A 27,833-nucleotide genomic window follows, 5' to 3' on the forward strand; every position below is an offset into this window, starting at 1 on the left:
GTAAGTTGGAACGATGTAATTTAAAAATTATTTTTAGGTGGCATTGATAATACTTGAAATGTTTTAATGGGTATTACCTAAATATAACAAAATGAAGTAGAAATATCACTTTATTGGCTATTCCACCCCTTCTGCATCCTGCTCCAAACCAGCCAGTCAGAAATAAGTCCTCATACTTTGATGGGATCCAGTTTCTGTAGTGGTTTCAAAGACAGCATTTAATGAGGAGTAAACAGAGTTACACCTTCAGAAAATTAAACTGAATTGTACAGGCAGAATATAACCTCAGTACCCATCAAATTAAACTTCATTTTCCCTCTTCCATTTCCAGTCCCTTCAAACAGAGGCTGGGGGTGAGTGTGGAACACCTCTCACCTTATTTGAGGTCACTGGGGTATCCTACCTGTAGCTGCCAGAAGCATTTTTCCATTATTAAAGGAGCAGGTGATGGAGCCCCATGGCAGGAATAAAAGCAGGGTCTGCCAGGACTGCCCCTTGATTTTGGGCTGTTTGTACCCAGACAGAGCTTCTCATCACTTGGGAAGTGTTAGGAGATAGCAGACAATGCTTGAAAATAACCAGCTGCCAAGTGCTGAGCTGCTTTTGTGAAACTGCTCTGCTGGAATTCTGCAGAAATGAAAGGGAGGACACCAGTGGGTTGATTATTTTTTTCAAGGTCCCATGAGCCCTCTCAGCCAGTCATCAAGATGGGTAGAAAAAAAAAAGGTGAATCTTCCTGGTCTGTGCTCTCAGGGAATCAGTGCAGTCCCTGCACTTCCCTGTGCCAATGCTTCATCTGTAAGCTTTGGAAAATGCTTTCTTGTCAGGAATTATTGTGCTTTGTTCCTGCCCTGGGGAAAGATAACTATCTCTCTACCTCACTTTTTAAAAAGGCTCCTCTTGCCAAATTCTGAGGAAAGCTCCAAAACTGTCACGAAACTGCTACCCAAACCCTCAGGTTTTCTCTTCCCAGACTTCCCTGCCTGTATCCTGGCATCAGCACATCAAGGAGCTGCTGCCTGCAACACTGACGTTAGATAACAGGAATCCCTGGAGATACCCTGAGGAAAAATTACACTGGGATGAGAGATGCAGCTGTTTTGAAGGCTTGAGGAAGAACCTGGAAACGTTTTTATTCTCAAGCTGAAATCTTAAATTGAGAAGAATTGGTCTAAGTGTCTGCTGAGTGTCTGCTCTGTAAAGCATGCTAATACAATAAACCTTCCAAAAATGTGCAGTATTACAAAGCAATGTGGTGAAATGTTTACAGGCTTCACAAGTAAAACTATTAAAGACAGGATAAAATGGAAGGTGTGAGGACAGTGACATCCTTTCTGCCCCTGTCAGTTTTCAGCACCTGTTAGGGTTTTAAATAGTATTGTAAATTGAATTACCTGTTTTCAGGTGGGAGGCACTGTGCTCATTTGTATTTTCAGCCATTTGAAGGGGGAACCTTTCCAGGAAAAACAGTCCAGGTTACTTAAGAAGTGTTGTGAGCAGAAGGGGATTTTTGCCTTCGAGCAGGTGAGCTCCGTATGGGTTTTCACTCCATTATTTACCTTGTAAATTAGACTCCTGAGGGGAGAGGGGGTTTCAGATGTTTAAATGGTTGTATGCAAAACCCCAGTACACGTCTCCCTTTTTTGTTCCTCTCTTTTAACATTAAAGCAGCCGTTTTCAGCTGCTAGGTGGCTGCCTTAGGACAGGAGAGCAACACTTGCTAGAAACCAAGGGGAGAGGCAGCAGGGTGTGTCAGCTAAAAAGAGAGAAACTGATACAGAAAATCATTTAGTGTCATGAGCAGGGATGAAGCTGTTGCACTTCATAAAATGAGAGTGAAATACCCCGATGGCAAAGTGATGGTTATGGCAGAGGGATGGATGAACTCTTCCCACTTCCAGTGAGCCCCATCCCTGAACAGCCAAAGGGATTTTGGAAATTTCTTTTTCTTCTGACTTTCACACCAACATTAGGCTTTTTCTCCTGCTTACTCCTCAGCCGAAGTCGACTTCCACAGGATCTAGGAGTTGAAGGAAAAAGATGAGGAGTTAATTAGCCATCAACCTCATAGATTCCTCCCTTGGTGTGTGTGTGAGGGCTGCATTTCAGTATTCAGTTACAGCTCAGCCCTCTCAAACCCCTAAAATTGGCTTAGTCACTTGGATTTTAATTTATTTTCCAATTAATACAACCGAACCCATTCCCCCTCATTCTTGGGGACAGACCCAGGGCAGCTCTGGCCCATCTCCACCCGGGATGAATCCTTTGCTTTCCATTTAAAATGTTTATTTTTTATCTCTAGCTTCCATTCTCCTTCACCCCACAGCCCGGTTCCTTTGCCCAGGTTTCTCAGCTCAACCACCCCGGTACCACCGGGACCTCCTCTCCTCATGGCGTCTCCTCCGCCCTGCACTAGGAGCAGTAGGGCGGGAGAAGAGCAGCATCCAAGCTTTTTCCTCCTTCTTCTCTCCAACTGCTCAGCTCCCTCAGCTCTAACCCCTCATAAAACAGTCCCGATGGATCCGAACCTTTTCCCCACCGCCGAACCTTCCCCTCAGGGTCGTCCCCCCCCCCACCCTCCCGTTCCCTCCTCTCCTCTCTCTGCGCATGCTCAGACTCCACTCCCGCCCCTCCCCTCCCCGCCGTGCGCAGGCGCAGTGCGCGCCGCCCGCCCGCCCGCCCCGGCTGCTGCGTGCGAGGGAGAAGATGGCGGCGGCGGGGGCAGCAGCGTGAGGCGCCGGGGAGACGCCGAGCTCCTCAGGGACGCGGGGAGCCATGGCTCTGAACAGCGCCCAGGTATCGCTTAGAACCCCGGCGCCGCTGAGCTTGGGGTGCTGCGGGGGAAATGTCGAAAGGGATTTTTTTTTTCTTTTTTTTTTTTTTTTTTTCGGCCGGGCCGCGAGGAGCGGCTGGTTGGTTGGAAGGGGTTGGGAAGCGTGGTAGCCGGGAGTAGGCCCAGGGTGATTCTGCAGCTTCATTGAATCTCCTCATGGGGGTGGAGGGGCCTCGCTCGCCGGGCGGGACGGAGCCTTCCAGCACTGCTGGTGGTCCCAGTGCCCCGGAAAAGGGCCTGGGTGTTCCCCGCACCCGTGTTACGGAGCCTCGGCGAGGTGGGGAGGAGGAGGCGGCCTTGGAGGGGCCCTTTGCGGGGCCAAGTGGGTGCTGTGCCCCCCCGCCTGTAACCCCGTCTGGAGGGTGGTTGGATGAGGCTCGATAGCAAGTGTGCTTTTTAAAATTATTACTCTTATTTTTAATTTTTTTTTTTTTTAAAGGTAGAGAGACAGCGGTTCTATAATGAGAAGAAAATAAGGAGATTTGTAAACTAATCCTCCCCCTCCCCCCCGCCCAAACATTCAATAAACCTGAATGCATTGGGGTGCAAAGGGCTGAGTGTTGCAAGATTATTATGCATGGGGATGCGTGTGCAGTTTCCCTGTCTCCTCCTAACTAAACGAGCCAGAAGATTTGTGCACTGAGTTTAAAAAAAAAAAACAAAACAAGCAAAAAAAAACCCAAAAAGCCCACCCTGCAGTTGTAGTTTTTACTGGAAGTTAAAAGCTCGGTTCCTCGTCTAATCCATTGTGTGTTGAGAACAAATAATTGAATGAATTAACTTCATTATATCTTTCCTGGAATGTTTTTCTCCCAAAAGCTTTAAAGCAAATCAGGCAACGTGTGTGGTGCACTGAGGTGTATGTGTGCAAGACTTTGTCTTTTGAAAATAATAAAGTTAAGAAAACTTTGGTCTTGTTAAAGATAATTTGTTAAGAAACCGTTTATTTTGGGTTGGATAATACTTTTCCCAAAATCCCAGTGGTTCAAACAAGGTGATGCTTTATTCTGGATTCCGGTTTTGGATTTTCTTGTTTCTTTTTTTTCCTTGAAGGGCAGTTAAAGTGCACATGTAATAAAGTTCTGCACTAATGGCACTGCCAATAATTTTTCCATAAAGTTCATAATCGGTGAAAAATGACATTTCTTGTCCAGCTTGATTTAAGTTTATCTGAGAGAGAGACAGGGACCTGATTTGGTTAATATAGGTGCTCTGAGGGTGTTTCATTGTTTCTGTGTAAAAAAAAACCAACAACTTAAAACGGTTTTACAGTTTTGTATCTTCTTAACTTTACTTTGGAAGTGGAGGAAACACACTTAGTATTGCACTTTTTTTTTTTTTTACTCCCTTAATGAATGGCACGTGTATCAAAAGGATTCAGAATCCCAACTCCGAAGCTGTTTTACTGGCTGCTTTCCTTCAGTACTAGACAGCAGTGCATGTGGCCTGTTCGTTAAAACTGGGTTTTAAACTGCAGCTTTTTTCTTCAGTTGGAGAAATAAAGGGCATTTTTGTGGCTGCATTTAATTTTAAGTTGATTACCCTGAAACAAAAAGAGCTCAGCTGGTGGTTTAGTTCATGGCAAAGGTAGCTGTAGTGTCAGTTCTCCTTTTAGCAGTAACTTTTACACTATTTAAAGTCAACCCTGTCTGTAGGTAAAGTCAGATATTTAGTTCTTATGATCATTGGATTTCTACATAGCTCAGAAGCTAATCTGTAAGATTTTGTTAACACTTTGTTTGTCTTTAAACCCAGTCTATTTTTTTGTTTTGCTTTACAACCCCGAATGTAAGCAGCTTATTTGAATATAGCCTGAGATTTATGTGAATACATATTCTACAGCTTTTCACTGCTGTAATTCCAAAGGAAGGTGTTTTGGAAAATCTTTTGGACTTTCATGGATGGAGAACCTGTTTCCTTTTTATTTTAGGATGGTGGTGTGTTTTGGTTTAGTAGAAAAATTTAAGAGTTTTGATAGAAGTTGTCCTGACCACAAAGCTAAATGACATTATTGGTCATTGTGTTCATGTCATAATGCAGGTTTAAATTTTTCTGTGTCAGTGAAATGGAAACATTTCTTGTCACACAGACAAAAAAAAGCTTTCAGGAACGTCATGCTCTTCTTATAGCCAAAAGCTAGCTGGTTTTTGTCAGTGGATTCATGTCATAGTGGGCAGAAATATTTCATCAGTCAGTAAGTTTGCACATTTTAACAAATGAATCATGAAACACGACCCTGTGTTTTCAAAGCAAAGTTAGTTTTGGATGGGCAGCCTAGTCAGCAGGCCATGTACATGGTAATACAGTTTGGATGTTGCTGGTCTTTGTACCTTTGTATCCCAAGCTGTGGTTTTGTAATAATTAAATGAGATATTCAAGTGGTGTGGTAGGTTTTCTGGGTGCCTTCTGTATATATTCAATATCTGTAAGATTTTATTTCTTTTTTTTTTTAAGGTGAGCTAGAAGTAAACATGTTTTATCACTACAGGTTTTGTTGTATGACCCTACAGATCTTGAGCTGATTTAGCACTGGATGTAGTGGACACTGGTGGTCATCCAAGGTCATCTGAAAATCTTTTAAAAAAAAAAAAGAAAAAAAAGAATTTTTTAAAAACTATTTTCCTGTTTGGAAAGAGTGTAGGAGCTGTACAAACAGTTGTTTTAGCTTCTTTTCCTATTGTTTTTCATAGAAAGAATTAATACAAATGCATCATCCATAAATCTTGTGAAAACAAGTTAAGCAGAAGAAAGGATACCATAGCAGAATGAATCATTTATGCTTGTTTTGTTCTTTCTCCATTCCTCTGGTGTCAGGTTATCTCGGTGCCATTTTAAACATATCCTGCTGCCCCCAAACCCAGCTGAAGTTCAAACCAGTAGAGTTTGTGTTCAGAAAAAGCTGAACAAGCTCCTAAGCTGCTCATCCTCACCCAAGCTTGTGTCTGGCCTGGCAACCAGAATAACTGGAACTCAGGACGTGGCATGCAATCTGACTCCCTGAAATACTGCACTGCAAACTACCTCTTTTATGGCTGCTTGGAGTGTTGCTCCCTGGCAGGGTGTAGTTTGATGTTCCCTTCAGCCAGTGCTGTTCTGGACAGAAAAAAAAAAAAAAAAAAAAAAAAAAAAAAAAAAAAAAAAAAAAAAAAAAAAGCAGCAGTCTGTAGGTATTTGTTCTGTGCTGTCTTTGCAGTGTATTGCCTGATGTTTGTGGATGACCTTGATTAGGAAATCGATCTGTCTCAAAAATGATCTTCAAAAAATGTTTGTTATGCAGCTGGATGAGTTTCTTGTGCTAGCTTGCTTGCTTCCATGCAGATAGGTCTAATGTTACAGTCTTCCTGTGGGCAGAAAGAAGTGTTTGGAGAGAGGACAATGTGGATCCTCTGGTTCCTTGAAGTACAACTACGAGGGGTACACAAAATACAAAGGTGTCTGGGCAAGGGCTGCCAGGGGGGGGATTTGGAGAGAAGTGCTTGAGTGCATCATCTCACTGAAGCTGCTGCTTCTCCCTTGTCCTGCTCAGTTACTATTCTGTGTTTTAAAGAGGTGAAGAAGCTGGATATGTCTTTTTTTATTTTGTTTTTGAGTCTCACTGAAGGTTGCTCAGAAAGGGCTGGCTGGGTCCTTTTGCCAGAGCTTCTGTCTCAAGAGCGGGAAGTTGGTCTTGGCTTTTCTGCTCTTGGGAATTGAGGCTGCAGCTGAGGCTGTGAGTTTAGGTAGCCAGAAAGAATCATTTGTCTTAATATAATGTGAATGGTGAATCCACACAGAGTACAGTGGTGAGCACAGGCTGGTTAACTTTAAAAAAGGAAGTCCAGGAAGGCTGGACCTTAAATTTAGAGCTACATGGTGGCATGTTAATAATGGAATAAGCCCCATGGTTTTTGTGAATCACTACTATTTATTCTGTGCATTCTAGTCTGTAGCACTGATTGGAGACTTTTTAGAATGGATACAGCCATTTACCTGTTAAGAAAAGCAGTTTTTGTAGGCAGTAGCTTAGACACACTGCTTTTTTCCATTCATGTAGCTGTTAAAATACTTGCAAAGTTAAGTGGGGTTTTGTTTATAGGTAAACTAAGCTGTCTGATTTCTGTTTGGTGATATACATGCAACATGCTGTGTCGTACAAAACAGCCAAATCTGTTGTAATAGAAGTTGCTGGCCTTGGGCCATTGGATTATAGTCATTTGTCACTCTAATGCCATTTCAGCAATGTAGATGTTCATTTCCAAAGAATTAAACATGCTAGGGCTGCGGTTTTTCTTTTTGATGGAAGTGTTTTATGTGTGATCATTAAACATACAACTGGGGATTATGAAACAATGGGTTATGCTCCATGGTGGAAAAAAGTGTGTGTGTGTACATGTGTATATATAAATATATTTATACACACAAACACTCTGTAATGGAGCAGGCTGATTAAAATTGAGATTCTAAACTCTATTTTTTATGCTATTCTAACTTATGCATTTTAGACTACGTGTTTGAAGTGTTCCCAATAATGGTGCTGTGTTGATTATTTTAAAAATACTGTAAAAGTTTTTTTCTTAGGCTAGTGCTCATGTTAATGTATTAATTAACACTCCAATGGAGTAAAACTTTCAAGTACATTAGTATTTTTTATTTTGTATTTGACTCTCTAATACCTAATTTAATTGCAAATGTTCTAAATGCATGTAAGAACTTTTCCTTCATGTTTGACAGCATAAGATTTATTGATCTACATGCTACAAGGTCTGTTTTTCTTCACCCGTAGTTAGGCAGGAGATAGCTGAAATCAGAGTAACCTGGAGTGTTTGTGTAAGGCTTATTTAAATAAAACACCTTATAGAGAAGTGTGTGCTTAATATAAAATTTTAAGAAAAGCTTCTTGAGATCCTGTGGTAGCCACAGACATCAGTGCCATACGAGCTGGCAGAAATGTGCAGGATTGCTTTTGGGAATTCTGCTGTTTGTGGTATTTCTGCCTGACTTCGTATCAGGTATGGAAGTTTTTAAAGAAGCTTTGTATGTTATTTGCATTGAAATTATAGGAGGAAAGGAAGGGTATGGATCAGCTTCCATTGAATGTAACATTAGCACAAACTGGAAAATCACTTAAGGGCTCTGTAACTTTTTGCTTTGTTAGCAAAGGAAATTCCCAAATTGGGGTTCAGCTTTGAGGTGGAGGAGAAAAATGTCCTCTCCATAAGAAACAGTAATGAGGAACGTATTGCTAAAGGTTGTGTGAAAAGGTACATTTAAAAAAACAAATAAAAAAGTAGATTTTCTTCAAAGAATTCTGTGCCTGAAAGACTTCTGTGTTGTGTTTGAACTAAACTGAACCTAGTAGCAGAACAGCAGTGCTGTATTCCCTCAGTGCAGCAGCCCTGTTTTTCCAGACAGAAGTTAGAGCCTGCTGTAGTGGTTCACAGGTTTCCTGCCTCCTTTTCCCCCATGATTGTTGCAGCCTGGCAATTGATACATACCAGTGTAACTTAAAATACAGAAGTTGTAGATCATTTATACAAAGAAATGAAGTCTTTTTGTGTGAAAATGTTTTGTTGGAGTGGGAATCCTTTGTAGGTAGTGTAGCAACGTGTAACTAATAGCAATTCTTAGAGTGTCAAGTTAATGGTTTGATTTTTATGAACACAACAGCTTTGCCACAGGCAGATACCTATCAGCATAAGCATATATAAATAAAATATACACAAGGTGACAAGAGTGACTTTAGGTGTCTTGGCTTCCATGGTGTGAGCCAATCAAGACTTCAAATGCTGCTCATGGTATCAAACCACAGATATTCTCACTTCTGGTTGTGAATCAGATCCTGTAGCACATGGCTCTCTTTTGAATGGGGGGAGTTTGAGTTTTAAAAGGGAAATGAATGCAAACCTTGGTGAGGTGGGAGTTAAAGAAATTACTCTGAGAGTAGGAAAGTGGAGATGAAGGCAAGATAGTTGTAATACTTTTAATTCTTGCTGCAAGCATTAGGATGGTTGAAAAGGGAAATGGAAAAAGCTTAGTTGCTTAGTTTAATGGCAGCAACAGGCAATTAGATTAATTGTATTCAAATAACTTTTTTTGGACCATCCTACTTAGGAGAGGATTTGATTAAAAATGATGCTATACCGGTACATAATATGGGATGGTCTTGTCATTTTAAATATGAGTAGGTATAATAAAAGGAGAGGGAAATAAAGTACAGAGAGTCATGGTCAGCACAAGTTATAGTTGAACTGCAAAAAGAATCAAGCTCTGTCGAGTTCTATTCTGCTCCAGTCTATCCATTAAATCATCTCTAATAATAGCTGTTACCAGAGATAGTAAGAAATAGTGCTGTCATGTCCCTAAAGTGTGGAAAACCTCACTTTCTCCTTCCTCTGCTGCCACTGGGATTCAAAACCAAAGCTGCTACTGTGTGAAAATTTCTCTGGAGTTCGTTAGTTAATTGATGTAAAGTTGGAAAAAATTCAGAGACAACTTACTTAGCCAATTCCCAGTACTCCTTTTCTTCTCAGTTAAAGACTGTGACCATAGGCTTTTGCCCCTAAGCAAGAGGTAGGAGCTTTCAGGAATCACAGATAGTGAAAGCACCCTAACAAAAAAAAAAAAGGTTTCATGCTGTTAGTGAACTTCCATAGTAAGTGAGAAGAGATAAATAAAATTATCATCCTGGCATCACAAGTGACAGAACTCTAAGTGCAGCAGAATTACAGGAGTGTAAAAGAAGAGTAGTCAGCTTTCCAAGCAGAAGAAATCAAAGTGTTGTGTTAGCTCATGTCAACAGGTTTGTGTTCTCAGTCTGGTGAACTTCACCTTTGTTCAAACTCAGCACTGAATTGTGTTGGTGCCTCTTGTTGCTGCGGGTCAGACAACTGTAAATACCACGTGCTGGCAGGCGGTGGTTAAGGTGTTGCCAGACACTCTTTGACTTTCCTTAATTTGTGTGGATAAAGGCAATGGGCACATATTACACTTAGTACTAATGATTGTCACGTAAAGGCCATTAGGGTTTTCTGCTTTGGTGTAACTGCATCCTTAAAATAGAGATTTCCCCAAGTTCTCATCAGCCTTCACCCCTGGAGTGATCTGTTAGTGCAGCTGTGCACAATTTTTTTTCCTTAGCTTTGTGCTGGATACCACAATTAGAAGTTGCAGTGGGCTACAGGGATCCCTCACTCCCAGAAGCAGTGCTTGGTTGTCTGCTGAGCTACGTGGTATGGTAACATGACTTGATAGTTGCTCTGAATTCTTTACAGGTTTCTCTAGCCAGAAATCCTAGGGCTTAGCTAAGAGCTAAAGTATTTTATAGCTCTTCAGTTTGCATGCCAAATTTTATGTTTATGTTTCAAATGTCTGTATGGCTGCATTAAAAAAAAAATCTCTTAATTAGTGAGCAACTGCTTCTTATATTATCTGTGAGAGTCAGTTTCTAGTATGGGAGTCCAACACATTCAGTGTGTTTACTGAGTAGCCAGAGGTTGCAATATTTAATAATGGAAGACATCAGTAATTTGAAATTTGGTTAAATTTCTATGTTCTGTGTTTTTTGAAAATAACAATTTTGAACCATGGTGTGAGTGATCGATCATGTTTACTGAATGCTTTTTTATTGATGAGATTTCATTATTGGCTTTAGGCACAAACAAGGCAGTGTACAGACACATCATAAACTTCTTGCAAAAGCTGCCTAAATTTGGTGATGTTTGAAAGTGGAAAGCTTTATAAAATCACAATATGCAGCCTGAAATATGAGGGTGTGGTTTCATCATTGCTGTTCAACATTTTCAATGCTGTAGATGAGATGGCAATTTCCTGGCATTTACCTGGGGCCCCCTAAAATGCTCTTGCTCCTTTGTACCAGAGGTAGATGAGGGCAAGGACAGAAGGTGCTGGAGCTGCTGATGTACTTGTGGAGGTGAGGGATGTGAACAGGGACACTGCAGACAGCACATGACTGCCTCTGTGCAGTGAGTAAGCTGAAGAGCCAGTGCTGCATTGTGTTGTCTCCTCTACCATCTATTTATGCTCCCATTCCTAGACTGCTGATGTGCAGTACAGGGAGGTGGTGACTCCAGCTGCTGCATAGATGGAGGAGGTACATGGGCTTTCTCTTGTGTACTCCCATCTCAGGATTGTGGGTTTATCACTAACAGCATGTCCAGGCATATTTGGATTTAGTTGCTTTTTTCCCTGCTCAGAAAGCAAGAAAATTTCAGTATCTTCAATATTGTAAATGTCTTGGGAAATATCTTGAGTTCTCTGGTTTGCATTCTGTTCTTTCATGTGTGCAAAAGAAATCTGAATGCTAACAGAAGGTCTTGTGTCAGGAGAGATGTGAAGTAGCACCACTATCAGTGTTTTCCTTTTGAAACGAGCTACCTAAAAATAATTAAGTACATGAATTTTTAAAACTAACAGCATTAGCATGCAGTAAACCCAGTGCCATGTTCATACCCAGTTTTTAATGCAACCATTTAAAAAATAGGGGTGTTTAATATGCTCACTATCTGTATTGTAGTTGCAGCAGTCTGTTAATCTATGCGTTCATTTTAACAGCTCTCTTGCATCTGCATAGAATTGTGGTGCAGATACTTAAACTATAAAACTATCTCAGGAGGAGGCAGCATATGTTGTGATGTCCCAGTTTTCATGTTAACTTCCACACTGCTTTGAAATGCAACTTTGCTGTCATGGGCAGCACCAGATCCTCTCAGGTTTCCACCTGCCATTTACCACACATCAGGAGATAGATGTCTGCATATACACTGAGAATCAAAACTAGAGATGGTGTCCTCAGTTTCTGTCTGCCAGGGGACCTAGAGCATACACCTTTATCACATGATGAAGTGGTGCAAAAGGCTTGAGTTCCTACAGGGAGAAAATAGAGGAAGAGCCTCTAAGTAGACTTACTCTCAAGCTTCAGCAATTACAGGACTTAAAATATTATTATGTGGTAGTAGTTGTATTTCGTTTCTGTGATCCCCTTAAGTCATTTAGCAATGATTGTGTCTTTTTGCAAGTTCTCTGGATTATTTTTGGCTGTTTCTCTGAGATTATAACCCATTTTTGGCAGGTCACAGCTTGCAGAGAGCAGAGTCTCATTCTTTCTTGCTTCTGGTCACTGGCATCTTTTGCTTTACACTCTTCCTCACCTCTCAACCCTCCTTCTCCCACGGTGGGGGAATAATGAAGACATCACCTGGATCATTTTCTCTCAGTTTGAGTATAATCATCTTGCCAGACTGGCACAGGAGAAGGATTGCTCATACAGCAAGAGGAAAAGGAGAGTAAAAACTGTGTGGCCTTGGTGGCTGGAGCAGGTGATGCTTGCTTTTAATAATCAGCCAGTTTTCCCCCCAGTGTCACTGTTAAACATGTAATGCCATGCCTGGTGGTTACCCCTGTATGAGCTCTGGGTATCATTTGCCTGTTTTTTAGTTCTTGATGGCTGATGTGGTTTTGATAGGACTTTGCACCACATTTGGATTAATAGTAAACTTTGGAGGTAAAATCTGACTCAGCTGGAGTGCTGACCGCTCAGCACATCTGAAATTCAGGGGTGAAGTGTGAAGTTAGGTCTTCAGAAGAGGCAAATCAATCCTGGGTAGGTGGGCTCGACTGCTTTCTGAAGGTTGCTAATCTATAGTCCTTGTCAGGATGGCTACAGAAGGTAATTTTTACCTCACTAATCTTAGCCATCTTAAATCCTGCCCTGAGTAATTGCTTGTGAAAAGCACTGTGTGGGTGACTTGTCTGGCTGTGGTGCTGGTAGGGAAAGGTTTTAGTTTTCCACAGCATTTAGCTAATGGTTATTCAGAGGCTATCCATTTTTTTTCCTGCTTTCCTTTATCTTCTGGTTAGTTTTTCAACTTGCTTGACAAACTGGAGCAGCAGTCTCCTTACTGCCCAGGGTGCAGTTTTCCCCAGGGATGGGTCTGTATTGATCCTGTGAGGTCTTAGTCCTCAGTGAAAGTGTGAGAAGTGGAAGTAAGCAAAGAAAATATTAAATATACACAAACAAGTTGGAATCAAAGGAAGGTACAAGCAGTCTCAATTTCTGTGCAGCTTTGCTTTTGATTACTTGATTTTAGAAGCATATTTCTTTAGTGTAATTTCCTTATCTGAAATAATAGGGTGCTCCTGACTCTCACATGCTGTGTCTGCAAGGTTTAGCACCTTTGCATACAGGGAAAGGGCGTCTGCTGTTCAAGCACATGGAGCAATTCACAGGAAAGGGAGTAGTATCAAAGGAGCTGAGATTTGTAGTGCTGCAACTGAATTAAAGAGCCTGCTGACTAACAGGAGAATTATGCAATTCCAGGATTTTGGGAGGTAATTCAGCTTTGGGAGAGGAGAGTGATATGGCCAAGCACAGACCAGTTCCTGCCACCTCTGTTTTTTTCTTGTGCTGTCTCTACCAATAACTTCAGATCCTGTGTTGTCTTTGCATCTTTTTTTCCTCACATTGGGCCCCATCAAAGTGATTGTAATCTCCTTCTTGAGCTACTTTAAGCAGTGCTTATAGTAAAATCTAATTTCTTAAAACTCAGAGTCTTGGTTCACTTATCCCTTACAGAGCTCTTCCTTTCATTTTTCTGTTTTTTATAACCTTGGCTGAGTCTAGATTTACTTGTTAAAATCATGGATTTGATGGACAGAAGCTGCCTGTGAGGTGAATACAGGTATAGTAAACCCAGAAGAAGGACTTAGCTCTGCTAGGACACTGCCAAGCTTGCTACTTGGAAGCCATTGCAGCAAAATGTGTCTTTGTTCTGGTAGCCCAGAGCATCCTGCTCTGCCAGGTAGGAATGTGCTGGCTCCTCAACTCTGTGTGCTCTCTGGATGGTGGAAAAGCTCTGGTGGATGTGCTGTTCTTCCACCTGCAGGAATTGAGAGAAGCTTGTTGAAACCAATCCTCAAAATCTTAATTGCTAGAACACCTGCTGAAATAAAGATTTGTAAACCTCAGAAAAATACTGATTTATACAGCATGTCTGGAATTTGGGTGGACTGGTGTGAGGGGTTCAAAGACAATTTCTTATTTATTATGGCCCAGGCAGTGTTCTCCAGATGCAGAACTGATTTTACTGCTGTGTTCTTCGAAGTTCTGCTGTAGCTATGTTGCACAAAAGATTGCAGCCTTAATGATTTTAGTCTGGCAGAGAAAAAAAAATGACTAACACCAAGTTTTTTTTCTGCTGGGAAGTATTAGATAAAATTAGTAAGATTGTTTTGCCTGCCCCACCTATAATAAAATAGTAGTTAAACTGGCTGTGTTCTTGAGTAACTTCATGTTCCAACTCCTCAGTGCTTATCAAGCTGTAGTAAATCAGAATAATGCAGGTCTTAATTATTCTTCATTATAGGAGGGTTTACAGTTTGCACAGCAGACTCAGTAACTAGTTCAGTGCAAGCAGAGCTTACAGAGCTTGCAGTAAATGTGTTTGCTCAATTATAAGCAGCCAGCTTGAAGCTGGTGTTTTCAAACTCTTTGAGGGTGTGAAGATAATAGAGGCTTAGCAATAGGTGTTTTACCAACCACTGTTCTTAAATTCAAACCTGAGAAAGGATGTATCTACCCCTTTTGTTGCTGAGGACTGCCCATGTGGAGAATTTAATAGGATAGTGGTTTTGTTTGGCCTTTATTTTCCTTTAACATAGCAAGAAAATAGGTTGAAAAATGTTCCTTCTCTGGATCACTGGCAGATGTTCTGTGGGCTTGTGGTGGCTGTTGGTGTAAAGGTGTCAGAAAATTCCATCTTTTGCTCTCCAGAGAGCTAAAATTTGATGTAATCAACTCTGACAATTTAGTTATCTTCCTTCTTGCTCTCTGTCTGAAACACATTGTCCAGGTATCCCTGCTGTAGTCCCAAAATGACTCCACTGCAGCTCTGGTTTTGTAACACATCAGTGTTATGTTCTTAACTTGGTACTAGTGGAAGGTCCAAGGCAGATATTTTTTTCTGTTTGAAAAACAGTAAAGCAGGAATACCTGATGCTTTCTCATAGGATTCAAATTAAAAGGTATATAAAATGTAGATATATTCCTCCTGTCAGTGGGCCAGTGCTTTAGGATCACATACAAGTGATACAGCTGCATGACTGTTATTTACAAAATAAAATATGGCTGCTATTGGTTTGGTTTTTTTATGTTTGTTTTTTTTTAATGTTTGTTTTGTGGGACAGAAGAAACAGACTAATTGCAGAAAACTTTACATGTGAAACAGCAGAGTATTTTTGCTGGGACAGTCCTGCTTGGGAGCCCAGAGATAAGAGACTTTCCATGGCTGAGGAGCATACACTGCACTCATAAATGCAGTAGTGTCTGTGGAAGGTGCTTGGGTTTTATTATTCCATTCTGGTTTTCCCCTCCTGCTAGCTCCAGTCAGCACTTTATAGATGGCTTCCTTGGGCTACTTGCAGTTTGTGGCAGCTGCTGTTTGTTTTAAATGGCCAAATGCCAACAAGCACCTCATTTTTGGTAATAGAATGAAGTGAGTACATAAACAGAATTTGTTTGGGTCTAAGAAATTGGCTTCTGTTTTGGCAGGTTTTTATATGGTTATTGTTCCATGTGTTGCTCTTGCTGAAGTCAGTTTTTGATGAAAATTCATAATAATGGAAGCACATGAGCTGCTCTACCTTTGTGAATTGTTGAATTACAATCTTCAGGATAAACTGGTTGGATCCACACTGTGTCCCTGTCATAGTATCAGGTTCTAGGGGCCAGTTGTTCATTAAACCTGTCCTGCCATGTGGCTACAACTGGAATTTCACCAACTTGTGCTTTCACACTAGTTAGCATTCTGGCTTTCTTCTCTCTTCAGAAGCAGCTTTTGAGAAGGATCATTCCTTTTTTCCATAATGGAATAAATCCCCTTCAGATTAATTCATGTAAAATGTGTGGAACAAGAAGTTTCTTCAGCTGTAAGAATTCTGTAATAGCATCCAAGAAAACCTGAATTGGGGAAAAAAAAAAAAAAAGGAAAATAGAGTTGTGCACTATATTTTTGAGCCTTTGATTGCTTAAATGGTAGGCAGGCAGAGTTGCACTGACTCATGGGTTTAGTTGACCTACATTTACCTGGCTCTTATCTTTCTCCAGGCACTATGTAGATTTGTTAATGTTCTAGTTTTAAGCTGCAGGCTAGTGATAAAGGACTGTAAGATGTACTAAGGGTTTACTCATGATTCGTTGCATTTTCAACTGTTAAAATATTTAATATGCAACTGTTCCACCTCGAAGTACAGGTTCATTTCCATACGTTTTTTATATATAAAAAGGGACTTTTATTTTTCCATAAAGATAGATCAGCATGGGATTTTTTCAGAAGTGGCTTTGTCTAGAGTACTACTGTTTAGGCTGTGATACAGCTGTAAATGTATGGCCAGTGGTCTTCTTAGCACCTGGTTATGGGTTATTGATGCTTGCAAACTCAGAATGTAAAAAAATCAACAAAAAAACCCCCACATCTCACCATTTTGTCAGTGTTTTTTTTGGTAAGCATTTTGCTGGTAAGTTTGTTGCGATATGGAAGTTCAGAAAACCTTGTATCAAATCAAGCAATCATCTCTGCACTGAGATTTGCTGGTTTTCAAGTCAAAAGGAAGGAGAACCTGAGGCAAGGCTCTCTTTCCCTACTCTTTCTGGGGGGGAAAAATGGACAAACCTTGACAAAAGTGTGAGAGAAGTAAAGGGTGAGGGAGAAATACCTTATTTGCTGCTGGGATGACTCATGTAAGAGTTTCTCTGCTAATAAAACCCAAGTGGAGTCATACCATATGCATGTGCCCTTTTTTCCTTGCCAGAAAACAGACTCCTGTCCAAATAGGTTATTTTTTTTTTTCCTCTACTCCAGCCCATCTTGATTGTCTGAAGAGTAAGTACACTTTGTAGAAGTTGCTTGGTGAGCAAGATTGTATAGTTTATGGTACACATAAATATTTCATCGTTTTAATTTATATGTGAACTAGTTTTAACTTGTTAGGCCTTCTGCTTGGATACAGTTGAATTATTCCTTGCCACCATTAAACAAAAGCTGTATTTTTAACTTGTTTGTGGAAAAGCAGTTGAAGTAGGAGTATTTGCAGCTTAAACTAATTTAACTGGAAGGTCAAAAGCTGTTGGTTATTAGATGAAAGTCACGTTAATGCTTCTTGAAAGCAGAAGTTGACACTTCATTTTCCTAGCTTTCCTGTAGCACAGGTGATGCCAAGATGATGATGCATCAGCAGTGCTATTTCTACCCATTTTTCTAGGCCAAGCAGCTGTGTAACACCTATTCCTCCAGGAGAGTGGTAGTGTTGCTAGATTGGAATACCAGTGGAGATTTCATTACAGGCAGTGGGGTAACATTAGCATTTGTTTTTGAAGTGCTGCTTAAGGAGAGCACAACAAAAAACCAGTTGATATGGGAAGAGTTTGCAGGTCGGGCATTTTAATCCTCTGGGGTCTTTGAAGAACTTTTTCTCCCCCCTCTTGGAATTAGTTCTGTTGCTGCTGCTTTTGTGAAGGTGCCACTTGGTTATGGTAATCAGAATTATTGTACAAATATAAGAGTGGGATATATGTGTGGCAGGAAAAAACCTTTTTCTGTGTAGATACAGGTGTTGAACTGGTTTTATTTAATCTGTGTTCTAATCTAGATGCAGTTAGTATCTCAGAGATATAAATGTGATGTCATTGATTAAATGTTTTGGTCAAAGTGATGTAAAATCTGCTGGAGTACCTTATATTGGTATAGTCATACTGAAATTCATTTAGAAACTTCTTTTTGGTTTTTTTGCAACTGCAAACACCAGTGACTGGCAATCAGGAAGGTTTGGGATGTTGCTCTGAGAGAGTTATTTAACATGAGTAATTTTTTTTGAGAAAACTAATGCTGGGAGGCAGGTACTTGATGCAGAGAAATTTGAGCCCTTGCAGTCAGTCAGACTGAACACTAAAATGGGTGACACCAGCTCACTAGGGAGTTTTGGAAGTGCAGGCTGCAAGTCCTTTCCATTCTACCAGCTTCAGTAGTCTCATTCATTCACTACTCTTAACTGTTATTGTAGAAAAAATGTACCATGAATGTGATATACTCCTAAAAATTCTCATCTGCAGAGCTTTTGCATAATATTCTAAATTTTAAGTTCTTTAAGAAGAAGGAAAAGCTCGAGGTCTTCTGGTGTCTTTGGCCACACAGGAAAAAATTCAGAACTAGAATTAGATCTAGTTCTTTCAAACATTTTCAGGAATTTAGTTGTCCTGGGAGGTTTTTTTTTTGGTACTTCCCAAAGCTGTACGAGGGAATGTGTGAAATGGAAACCCTAAACTTTAATTGCAAAATCTTGATAGGTGGAAATAAGGCAAATAAATTAAATCTCAAATAAGAAAGCTTAATTAAGAACTGGAGCAGCCATGCCACCAGCCACTTCATGTGAAGAGAGATACCATTTTAGAATTCATTAAAAGGATTTTGCAGTGTTGGTGGATGTTTAGTGACATTAGTTAAAATCCTGTTAATTTTAATGTGTTTAATAACACAGTGTTACATCTCTAGAAATGGCCAAACTAGCTTCCAGTTGTGAATTGCAAAATGGAATAGATCCATCAGTAGGTTTTGGATTTCCTACTTTGTTTTTGTGTTTCAAATGAGAGGTTTGGAAACACTGCCTCAAAAGGAGGAAGGTAGTAGAAAGAGATTGGTTGTTGTTGGGGTTTTCCCCCAAGAGTTCCATGCAGCCTCATCCTCTCTCCCAGAGCAGACGTATTTTCCATCTGTTTTTCTCAATACAGCTGCAAGCTGAAGATCTTTGAAATATATTTGCTACTTTTTTGACATTGCTGCTAATATATGGCAGAAATCAAACTCACCAGACTGAGGTATCTTGAGGGATCCTTGAATACACTTAATGCAATATTAAGGATTTTCCTGCAGAGTTAAACAATCTTGGGAGTAGCAGGAGAAACTCAGCATGAAATCTGTGCTCCTGAAAAAAAGTGAGAGGATTCCTTCCCAGGAGCTGGAACAGAAAAGTTCTATGTAGGTTGCAGAGATGGTTTGAGAACGAGAGGGAAATCAGATTTGACTCTGAATTAAGCCTCTTAGGGAGTATTTATATTTAAAAGTTAGTCTTGGGGTAGTGTTACAGTTGGACATTTTCAAAACTTTACTCCATTATTCACTGAATTTTTCTTCCAAATCCCATGTTGCTGTGAGACTGGACTCTTCTAAGCATCATTCCTGCTCTACCTTGTGAGTTACACAGCACTGACTACAACTGAGCATGATTTTCAGGCAGGTGCTCTTGTTTTTCTGCAGATATAAATAAAAAATATTATTGTAAAATATGTATTTGAACACTAAACAATACTATTGCTTGGAGAAAGCTTCATTTTTTACCTCAAGATGAATTTTATTTAGAGCTTGGAGTAATTAAACTTCAGCTTTTCACTGGTGATATTTGTTAATATTTTAGGTTTGCATATTGCTGCACATATTTCAGCTCATGTGTTGTCCATGGGAATACACATGGATTTTAAAATGGGAATTAAAATAATCTGAAATGGCTCTGGCAAAGCTTTACCATGGTGGTGAACCTCTGCTATGTGCTGTAGTATTTACAGAGTTTGGGTAAATGAATGCTTGCTCAGAAATTGTGTAAATAATTTAATTAAACTTCATTTTGATTATTCCAAGCATTAGATATTATTTCTCAGTTTGAAACCAAGCTAACTTTGAGGCTTGGGGAATAATTTAGAGTGTTCAAGTTAAGACCCCAAAAGCTCATGCTGATAATGAGATTATTTATTGCAAGGGTGTATTGCTCTCTTCCTTAAAAATCCTTAATACTGAGGCATTTCAGTTGCAGGAAAACCTTTTTCATTTGAGTGAGTGATTCAGAGTAAGTACTACAGTGATCTCCTTCTGAAACTTTTTCAATTCAATTCCTACACAGAAAATCTGTGTAGTGCCAGGCACACTGATTCACTGGGATGTGGGATGGATGGACAGCAGGCAGGGAATTTCTGCTGTATTTTAAGTTGCTTAAAATGCAGTGGCTTTCCCCCCCCCCCCATCCTATTTTTGCAGAGATTGCTATTCTTGTCAAATGATGTGATTTCTTGGTGCTTTTTCACTCCAGCACGTAGTTGTGCCTTAAAAAGGGAAGAAGGAGAGAGTGGTGTGTGTGCAGCTTGCTGAAATCTGTTTCTTGGGAGGCAGAGGAGAAGGTTGGCCAAGTTGGGTAGGTTTAGTTCACTTTGAAACAGTATTTTTCTCCATTTATTATGCAGAGATCTCTTAGCTGGTTACTTTGTGTTTGCAGGTGCAAAGCATTGCTAAATAAAGCCTCATAAAATCAGAGAGTTCTGGTTTCTTCAGGCCCAAATGGGATGGGTTCTTTTGCACTATAGGATTAGCTTTTGGGTTAGAAAGATTGTATTATTATTCACTTTGATAATTTTCTAGCAAAAATTAACATTTTCTTATGCTCAGAAGGAAGTGCCAGGTCTGTGATACCTGTTAAAACCTTGGTAAATGAAAAGGCTGTATTATTTTAAAGAGGATTTAAGGTTGGATTTCTATAACTTTTAATAGTCTGTAGTTCAGATCATTGTGTTTTGTCTTGATTTTGTTGCATGACTGTTTAAAAAATACCTCCTAAAACCATAATTTAGTTCTGATTCAGCAATTATTTTTCCTAGGTGGGTTTTTGGAATGTGAGAAATTGTAGCTTGTATGTTACTGGATTAAAAATGACTTGGTTATATTGAGAGCATAAACTAAGGTAAAGTCCTGTGCCATTCACTCAGCTAGTTTAGGGCTCCTGTTCCAGATGTGGGACTCTCTGAAAGGGTAGCTAGCACTTGGTTACCAGAAGGTTCTTAAAAGCATTCCCTGTTCCAGTGTGCTTCAGATGTTTGAATCACAGATATTCCAGATTGTTTTGACTGTTAGAATTGTTTGTTGACTAAACTAGATTATAGTAATATTTGTTTAAAAACACTAAAGGGCATTAAAGGGGCTAAACTCTTTCCACACACACAAGTGATACATGTATGAATTGCTTTTTGTGTAAGAAAACTGTGTTTTGTGGTTTTTTGGGGAATTCAGGCTAAACTTAAGCTTTGAAATTTATGCATGTAGCTGGCTGTGAGTTATGCAAACAGCAAGTATATGAGTTTTATTCAAATACACCACCTAAAATCTGCAAAAAACACTGTGATTCAGTTACTGTATCTGCACTTTGTGGCAACAGCTTCACTGGAGATAATTTTTTTCCAAATTTTGACAGTTTTTACGTGTGGTTCAACTCCTAGTCTAGTTAGTTGTATCCTGATAAAACCAAGCTAGGGATTTACCATGAGTTGATGCTGATGAAAAAGCTGGTGTCTGCCATGGTTTTCTGGTGGAAGGGGTGAAGGATAGCAAAAAATTGTCTTATCATCAGAATTTACTGTGGGGTTTTTTGTGGTCTTGTTAGGTATTTAGTTTTTTTCCATGAAAAGGTATCTAGAAGGGTACAGGAAGATAATGAAATAAAAAGACATTTCATCCCACGTTTGTTATGCAGAGTTTCAGGCACAGGGGTAGCAAAATGTAAGGGCATCTGTACCAAAGTTGATGATATTTATATCTTTTTCTACACATAGGCAGTTCTAAGTTCTGTGCTTGTGCCATTAGTTTGGTGTAACTTAAGTTTAGCAGAACTCTGGGAAGGTAATTCTTGGTTTTTTTTCTGTTGTGAAGTGTGGGTATCTCTGTTGCTTTAGAAGGTAAACCAGCTTGTGTCTAGGGTTCTAGGAACTGATGCAGCTTCTCCCCCTACATGTTGGTTTATATCTTGCCACAGGGTGAGCTGCAGTTTATGCAGTGATTGCATCCAGTGGGAGTTTGAAGGGAAATGCACTGTACACAGTTTTAGAGCCTGAAATACTTGGCTAAAGACTTGGGAAAGAATTATGATAAGAGTTGGGAGGCAAACTGATGAGATTCTGGCTCCCAGTGCACAGATCTTCTTGAATTCTAGTGTCTCAATAATAAAATTTACCACAAATGTTTGTAATTGTATTGCATATAAATTCTTCTTTAACAAAGATCCTTCCCTTTTTTATTTTTTAGTATATTTTTGGGGAGTTCAGCCCTGATGAATTTAATCAGTTCTTTGTGACTCCACGATGCTCCGTTGAGGTAAGGTCTACTTTATACTTCTTTTAGAAATAACATTTTCAAGGTAAATCTCCTTGTGTGTATTTGAATTAAAACAACACATTTCTTCTATCATTCTCTTAGCTTTCTAACATGTGAAGATGTTGAACAGGAGCCTTCTTTCCATGTATGTGGATGTTAATTCAGTTTTTAGAAATCAATGCATTATTCCACCTTCTGTTTGTCATATTTCAGAGAAAGGGAGTTACTGAGCCCTATTACCTCAGTTTTGATTGCTTTTTTATTTTTCAGAGGTGACTATAAAGGAAATTTTTTCAGCACTTCTTCTTGGTTTTAAGTAAGGTGGACTTTTGGGTCTTGTGAACCTTTTAAATCACAAGATTTCTTAGTATTTTTGACATGTGGAGCAGAGCATCAAAGCTGTGCTGACAGGGAAGGCTGAGTGTGAGGTCTAAGGAGTGAGAAATGGATCAATAATGAACTGATGACAGTGGCAGTGTGAAGCACAGAGTGGAAATGCTTGTCTTTGAGTTTTACCACACTACAGATAGTATTGTAGGCTCTTACTCTATGTACTTCTTGGTAAGGAGTGAAGAAACCATTTTCCTTTGTAGGGAATTATGCTATTGTCTTACTCTCCAGCCTTTAAAAAGACTTTTCCTCTAGGTCAGTTTCCATATTTTTCCTCCAAACATTTCTCTTCAAACATTTCAATCATACTTTGATCCTCCCCCATCCACATGAAGGAAACAAACACTCAAATGAAGAGGGGGAAATCCTTTTGTCATGTTTCACAAAAGAGATGACCATTGTTAATGCAACTCAGTTTCCTGTAACTTAATTTTCCTGACATAATTAGTGCAGTGAACACCAATAAACAATGAAATTCTGTGAAGGAAATAGGGTGGGGTGTAGGGGAATTTTAAATAATTTTAAATAACTTTTTAAATAGCTGCCTGCAGTTAGGGGTTGTTTAATATGCTCTGTTAGCTGGCAAGAAATGCATAATTGGTCTTCAGATAATCCATGTTTTCTGACTGTATTGGTGTTTTCCCACCATTAAATGCAGTAGCAGCAGTGAAGCACATCCTGTGTTGTGTCACCTGAAGTGTCCCACGTCAGCTGTTCTAACACTGTGGAAGTTGAAAATGTCATATTTTGACTTCTAGAAAGCTGTTCCTAAAGTATGTTGAGGCATGAACCTCCAGTGTTAGGACCAGTCTTACTCCATTTAGTAACTGTGTCAAGTGTACCAGGTACTGGGGAGCTGTCAAAAGAAAAAACTGTGTTGAATGATGTTCCCTTAAGTTTGTCCTTGATCTGGTTCACTTCAATGTTTTAATTATCAAGAGGATGAAATAAAAACTATGCTTATTAGTTTTATACTGTACAGTTATTTCAGAGAAAATGGTCTGAAAAAAATAGGATGAAATGTGAGAAGGACAAGACTGAGATTTTAATACTGCAGTGGTGGCTGACATACATTCTGTTGGGGCAGTACCAGTTCTGGTTGTTCCAGTGTCTGTTGGTGCTGGTGTCCTTCTGAATTCCCTTGCCTATAGATGGGATGGTGTGCTGAGGCAAGGGTCCAGTTAAAGCTAAAAGTTGTCTAAAATGCCTCTTTTTACATGGACTTTTTAACACATGTTCTGTCAGATACCTGTTGATTGGGATGGTTCAGATGACCCAGTTGTAGGAAGCAGGTCAGATTAACAATCTCAGCTTCACAAAGGTGCTGCTGATTCACCAGCTATGTAGGGGATGAATAGATGGACTATTTTTTTTCCATTTTTATTACTTTATATTGTATTTTCTTTAGCCCTATAAATCAGAGAAAAACAAGAATTGCAAATTTTATTATTAACTGTTGACTGTGAGTTTTTTAGCTCCAGCTATAAAATTGTATTGATTGTGTGTTCAGTATTAATATGGATAATAGGTTCTTAACAGCTTGGAGCCTGTTTCTGAGCAGTTGATTCTCATTTTTGACATGGAAAGTTGATGTATTTAGATGTGTTGTGATTATGTTTAGGCTGATGATCAAACCTTTTTGTTTTATTAGATGTGATTAATAATGCAGCTTTGAAATACTTCAAGGACAGCACCACAGCTGAACTGGGTCGAGAGTCCAAAGGTTTAGGTGTGCAAAACTTCCATCCTTTCACAGGTCATTTGGTCTGTCTTTGGTTTTTGTCTAAAAAGAGGGTTTGTTCCTTATCTTATAAACATGGTGAGTTACTGCTGATGAAGGAAGATCCTGATGCTGTGAGGTGAATTGCTTGAGAAGTTGATTAGCCTGTGGTGTGTAACCAAGATAATCTTTATCTTTTAGTAATTGTGGTAATCTGCAAGGACACTTTGTGGGATTTGATAAATATAGAAGCTTGAGTTCAAGACACAGACAATCAAATTTTGAAGTTATTTTTAAAGGATTCAGATGTTTCAAGTGAAACTGATACAAAATGCTGGTAGTTGCTTTGCCTTTAAATCAGTCTCATTTCTTTTTTGTGCAGCTCCCCCCATACAATGAAACAGTTTCATGTGGTATTAAGTCCACAGGTAAGTTTCACCATGGTAAGAAATCCTTTCTTTTTAAACTCAAAAGGTTGTGATGCTTTCCTTAGATTTACTACAACCTCACTTTAACTTCACCTGTAGAACTCCTTCAGCAGGTGCATATGGATATATTTGCCAGGCTGTTTTTTTAAACACCTTTATTGGTGAGATGTGTGAGAGTATTTGAAAATACAGTGCTGAATGTTGTTAGGGTGGACATGTGCACTCTTCCTCAGCTGTGCTACTACACAATCTTAATGTCTTGCTGAAATGTAGGCTGTAGTTGTAGAAGTGTGAGGGGCTGGAGCTTGCTGGAGAACTTGTACTGCAGAAATCAGTAACTGGCATGGGGTTCAGCTGACTCTCCTGGAAGAGCCTTAGCATGAGTGTTTTCTGACAGATGTAACCTGAAGACAGCTCTGCAAGTGGTGCTTTGTTCAGTGTTCCCTTTAATTCTTGTTTCTGCCTGGATCAGCTATTTTTCTGGAACATCTTTTTTTTTTTTCTTCTCCAGTTGGTGAAAGCTTGACTCTTGATATAAAAATGCATTACAGGGTTCCCATCACACATCTGCTGTGTCTCAACCCAGGCACCTTACAACCTGCCTTACCTCATAGTTACATAAAGTTGACAGCTAAGCAGGAGTAACCATGTGAACTACACCCTGAGTAGTTTAAACTGAACTTTCTCAGTATTTTAGGTGTTAGGAAAAGTAGTGTTTAAACTTTCTTTTTTTTTTTTTCCCTGAAAAGAGGCAGGAAGCTGAGACTTGCCTTGATCTATGTGAGAATTCTAAAAATGACATCCAGATTTCTTTCAAAATAGGGCAAGTGTCTGACTGGCTGTTTCTCAGAAGTACTGTAGAGGACCAAAATGCACATAGTAATGTTTAAGAACAATTTATGTGTAATGATTTTATCCTTCTATTTAAAAATAAATAAAGATGGCTAGTTATAAAGAAGGACACCAGGTCCTGTTTGAAAGCAGGCATGGAAAATTCCCAAAAATTCAGGAGTACAAGACCAGCTTTAGGTCTTGTAGTAGTTTTAAAGTAGGAGTTTGAAATATTCACTTAGAAGAACCATATAATGCAAATTATCTGTTGTTGGTGACCAGGGTGTCCAGTCATACATTTTTGTTTAACCATGGATTTAAGTTCTGTTCTTTAAGACTGAGCTATTAATGTTCACAAGCCATACAGAAAGTTGGTTTGTACAAATGTTTTTCAGATCATTCCTAGACCCTGAGAGAACCCCTCCCAGCCCTGAGATTAGGTAATGACAGCAAATTAGGTTTTGCTTGAAAAATGTCTTTTAACAAGCTTGCACTGTACTGTGCATGCATATTATCACTGTGATGGCTGCATAAGAAACTAAAATGAAATGCTGTGCTTATACAGAATATTTATATCATTATAATGAGATTACACACTGTGTTGGCATTCCCTCCTAGTCTCATTTTTTCCCTATACTTGTCTTCAGTATTAAACTTTATTACAGAATTAAAGCTGTTAATACTAGGAATAATCAAATCTAAGCTGAAGCTCTAATATACAGCATGCTGATCAGACTAATTAGTGTTATGTATTCACAGCTTTTGTTATTATACAAAGATTCTGTCCTTTGAGCATCTGCTGATACTTGCTTCAATATGTGTGCCATGCTGTTCATGACAGGCAGATCTGTTTCAGTCCATTCAGAAATAGCACTGTGAACTAGATTGAAGCAAAGATGCCCAGAAGCCAAATTAAAAGTCAAAACAAACAGAAAAAATTATCTTTCTTCCCCCTCAAAAATAAAAAAGGAACATGACACAATCTTATGGCAAATGATCTTCTGCCAAACTAACTAGACAGTGGCTACTGGGATTATTACTTTGTTCCTTCTGTAAGGTGCAAAGTTTAATTTCTCTGCTGTATATTCTGATTTGTATGTTAAATGCTAGAATCTCAGTTATGCTCTTGGCAAGATGTGAGCCTGCAATGGCCACCTTGCTGCTTCAGCTGGAAGTGCTGGAAGCTTTCTGGAGAGCAGAGGAGCAGGACAGGGTGTGCAGGAGTGAGAACTCTGACTTTTGCCAGTGCTAGATTTCACTCAGCCATGACAGGAAACTAATGCTTTTTTTCAAAGCAATTCTTTTGTAACTGGGATTTTGGGAAAGAGACAGAAGTCCCGGTTTATTTTGAATTGGTAGGGATTTGAACTGTACCCAGTAACTTGTTCTTACCGTGGCTGGAGGAACATTAGGTGTTAGCAGCTGTTGCTTGTGCTTTTTACTTGTTGTTTGTGCTTGAACTAACAAGTTGCTCCATAAATTGATGAATTAATGAGGAATAGTTCTCTTGTAGGCTTGTGTCCCCTATCCCTTAAAACCCATGCCCTGGATTTACAGGCAGATGAAGCTGTGGCTGGTTTCAAGCTGTGTGTCCTGGCAGGTCAATCCAGTGTCTGGCACTGGTGGCCAGTTGGTATTGCTGCTAACCAGTTAGATGATTCCTGAGATCTTCCAGCTCTTCCCTCTTCAGTGGATGTCAGGCAGCAGCTTTCCACCTGCCTCTAGGCTGCTGATTTTGTTTAAAAGAACCTTAAGCCCTCTTTTCTGGTCAGTGGTTGCAGAAGTAGCTGCTGAATGCTGCATTGACAGGCATAGTTGTTATAAAATGCTTTCTCATGGGTGTAGGGGAGAGGTGAAGAAAACTTGAAAATCAGGCTCTTGTTAGCATGGTTTTGAGAAATCAGATGCATATGGAGAGTTTTTATCTCTTAGAATTTTTTTTTTTAAGTTTTCTTTAGTCTGAGTGGCAGCAAGATGAAAAGGAGACATGAAATGTGTTTACTTCTCATTTAGTCAGGTGAATAGATCAAAGCAGAAAAGCAATTAACATCTGTATTCTATATCTTTGTTCATTAATTCATAATATGTTGGTATTGCATGTGTCAGTCAGACCTCAACACACATCGAATGCTTGTTACTCTTCATTTGAGATTAAAAATATGTATCCTGTAGATACTTGTTTCTTTGCATTTTGTTTTTTAAAGCTGAAATTTTCATCAGTGGACTTTTCTAGAAAGTATTGAGTATTTGAAGAGCTTCAAAACAGTTCTGTTGACATTTGGGCAGTTAGACAACTATTAAAATACTCTCCACTAAACTCAGTCCCATAGGATTATTTTCCATAGGTGTGCAATAACTTTTTTCCTTGGGAATTGTTTCTCGTTTTCTGTTCCGTTTGTTAAAAAAACAAACAAAAAACCAACAAACAAAACAGAGCCACAAAACCAACCCACAACAAA

General features: G+C 39.5%; 1 protein-coding gene across 1 annotated transcript in view; it reads left to right on the forward strand.

Moving 5' to 3' along the window:
- The first annotated feature begins 2,675 nt into the window (after nucleotides 1–2,675).
- The window catches only part of USP10 (ubiquitin specific peptidase 10), a 44,528-nt gene continuing 19,370 nt past the window's right edge, over nucleotides 2,676–27,833 (forward strand). Inside the window, exons 1-3 of the mRNA XM_030457612.1 lie at nucleotides 2,676–2,796; nucleotides 21,937–22,005; nucleotides 24,498–24,543. Coding sequence (XP_030313472.1) covers nucleotides 2,776–2,796; nucleotides 21,937–22,005; nucleotides 24,498–24,543 — 136 coding nt within the window. The 5' untranslated portion in view covers nucleotides 2,676–2,775. The remainder of the gene's footprint in view (nucleotides 2,797–21,936; nucleotides 22,006–24,497; nucleotides 24,544–27,833) is intronic.

The sequence above is a fragment of the Calypte anna genome, chromosome 11, assembly GCF_003957555.1.
Source record: "Calypte anna isolate BGI_N300 chromosome 11, bCalAnn1_v1.p, whole genome shotgun sequence".
Classification (NCBI taxonomy): Eukaryota; Metazoa; Chordata; class Aves; order Apodiformes; family Trochilidae; genus Calypte; species Calypte anna.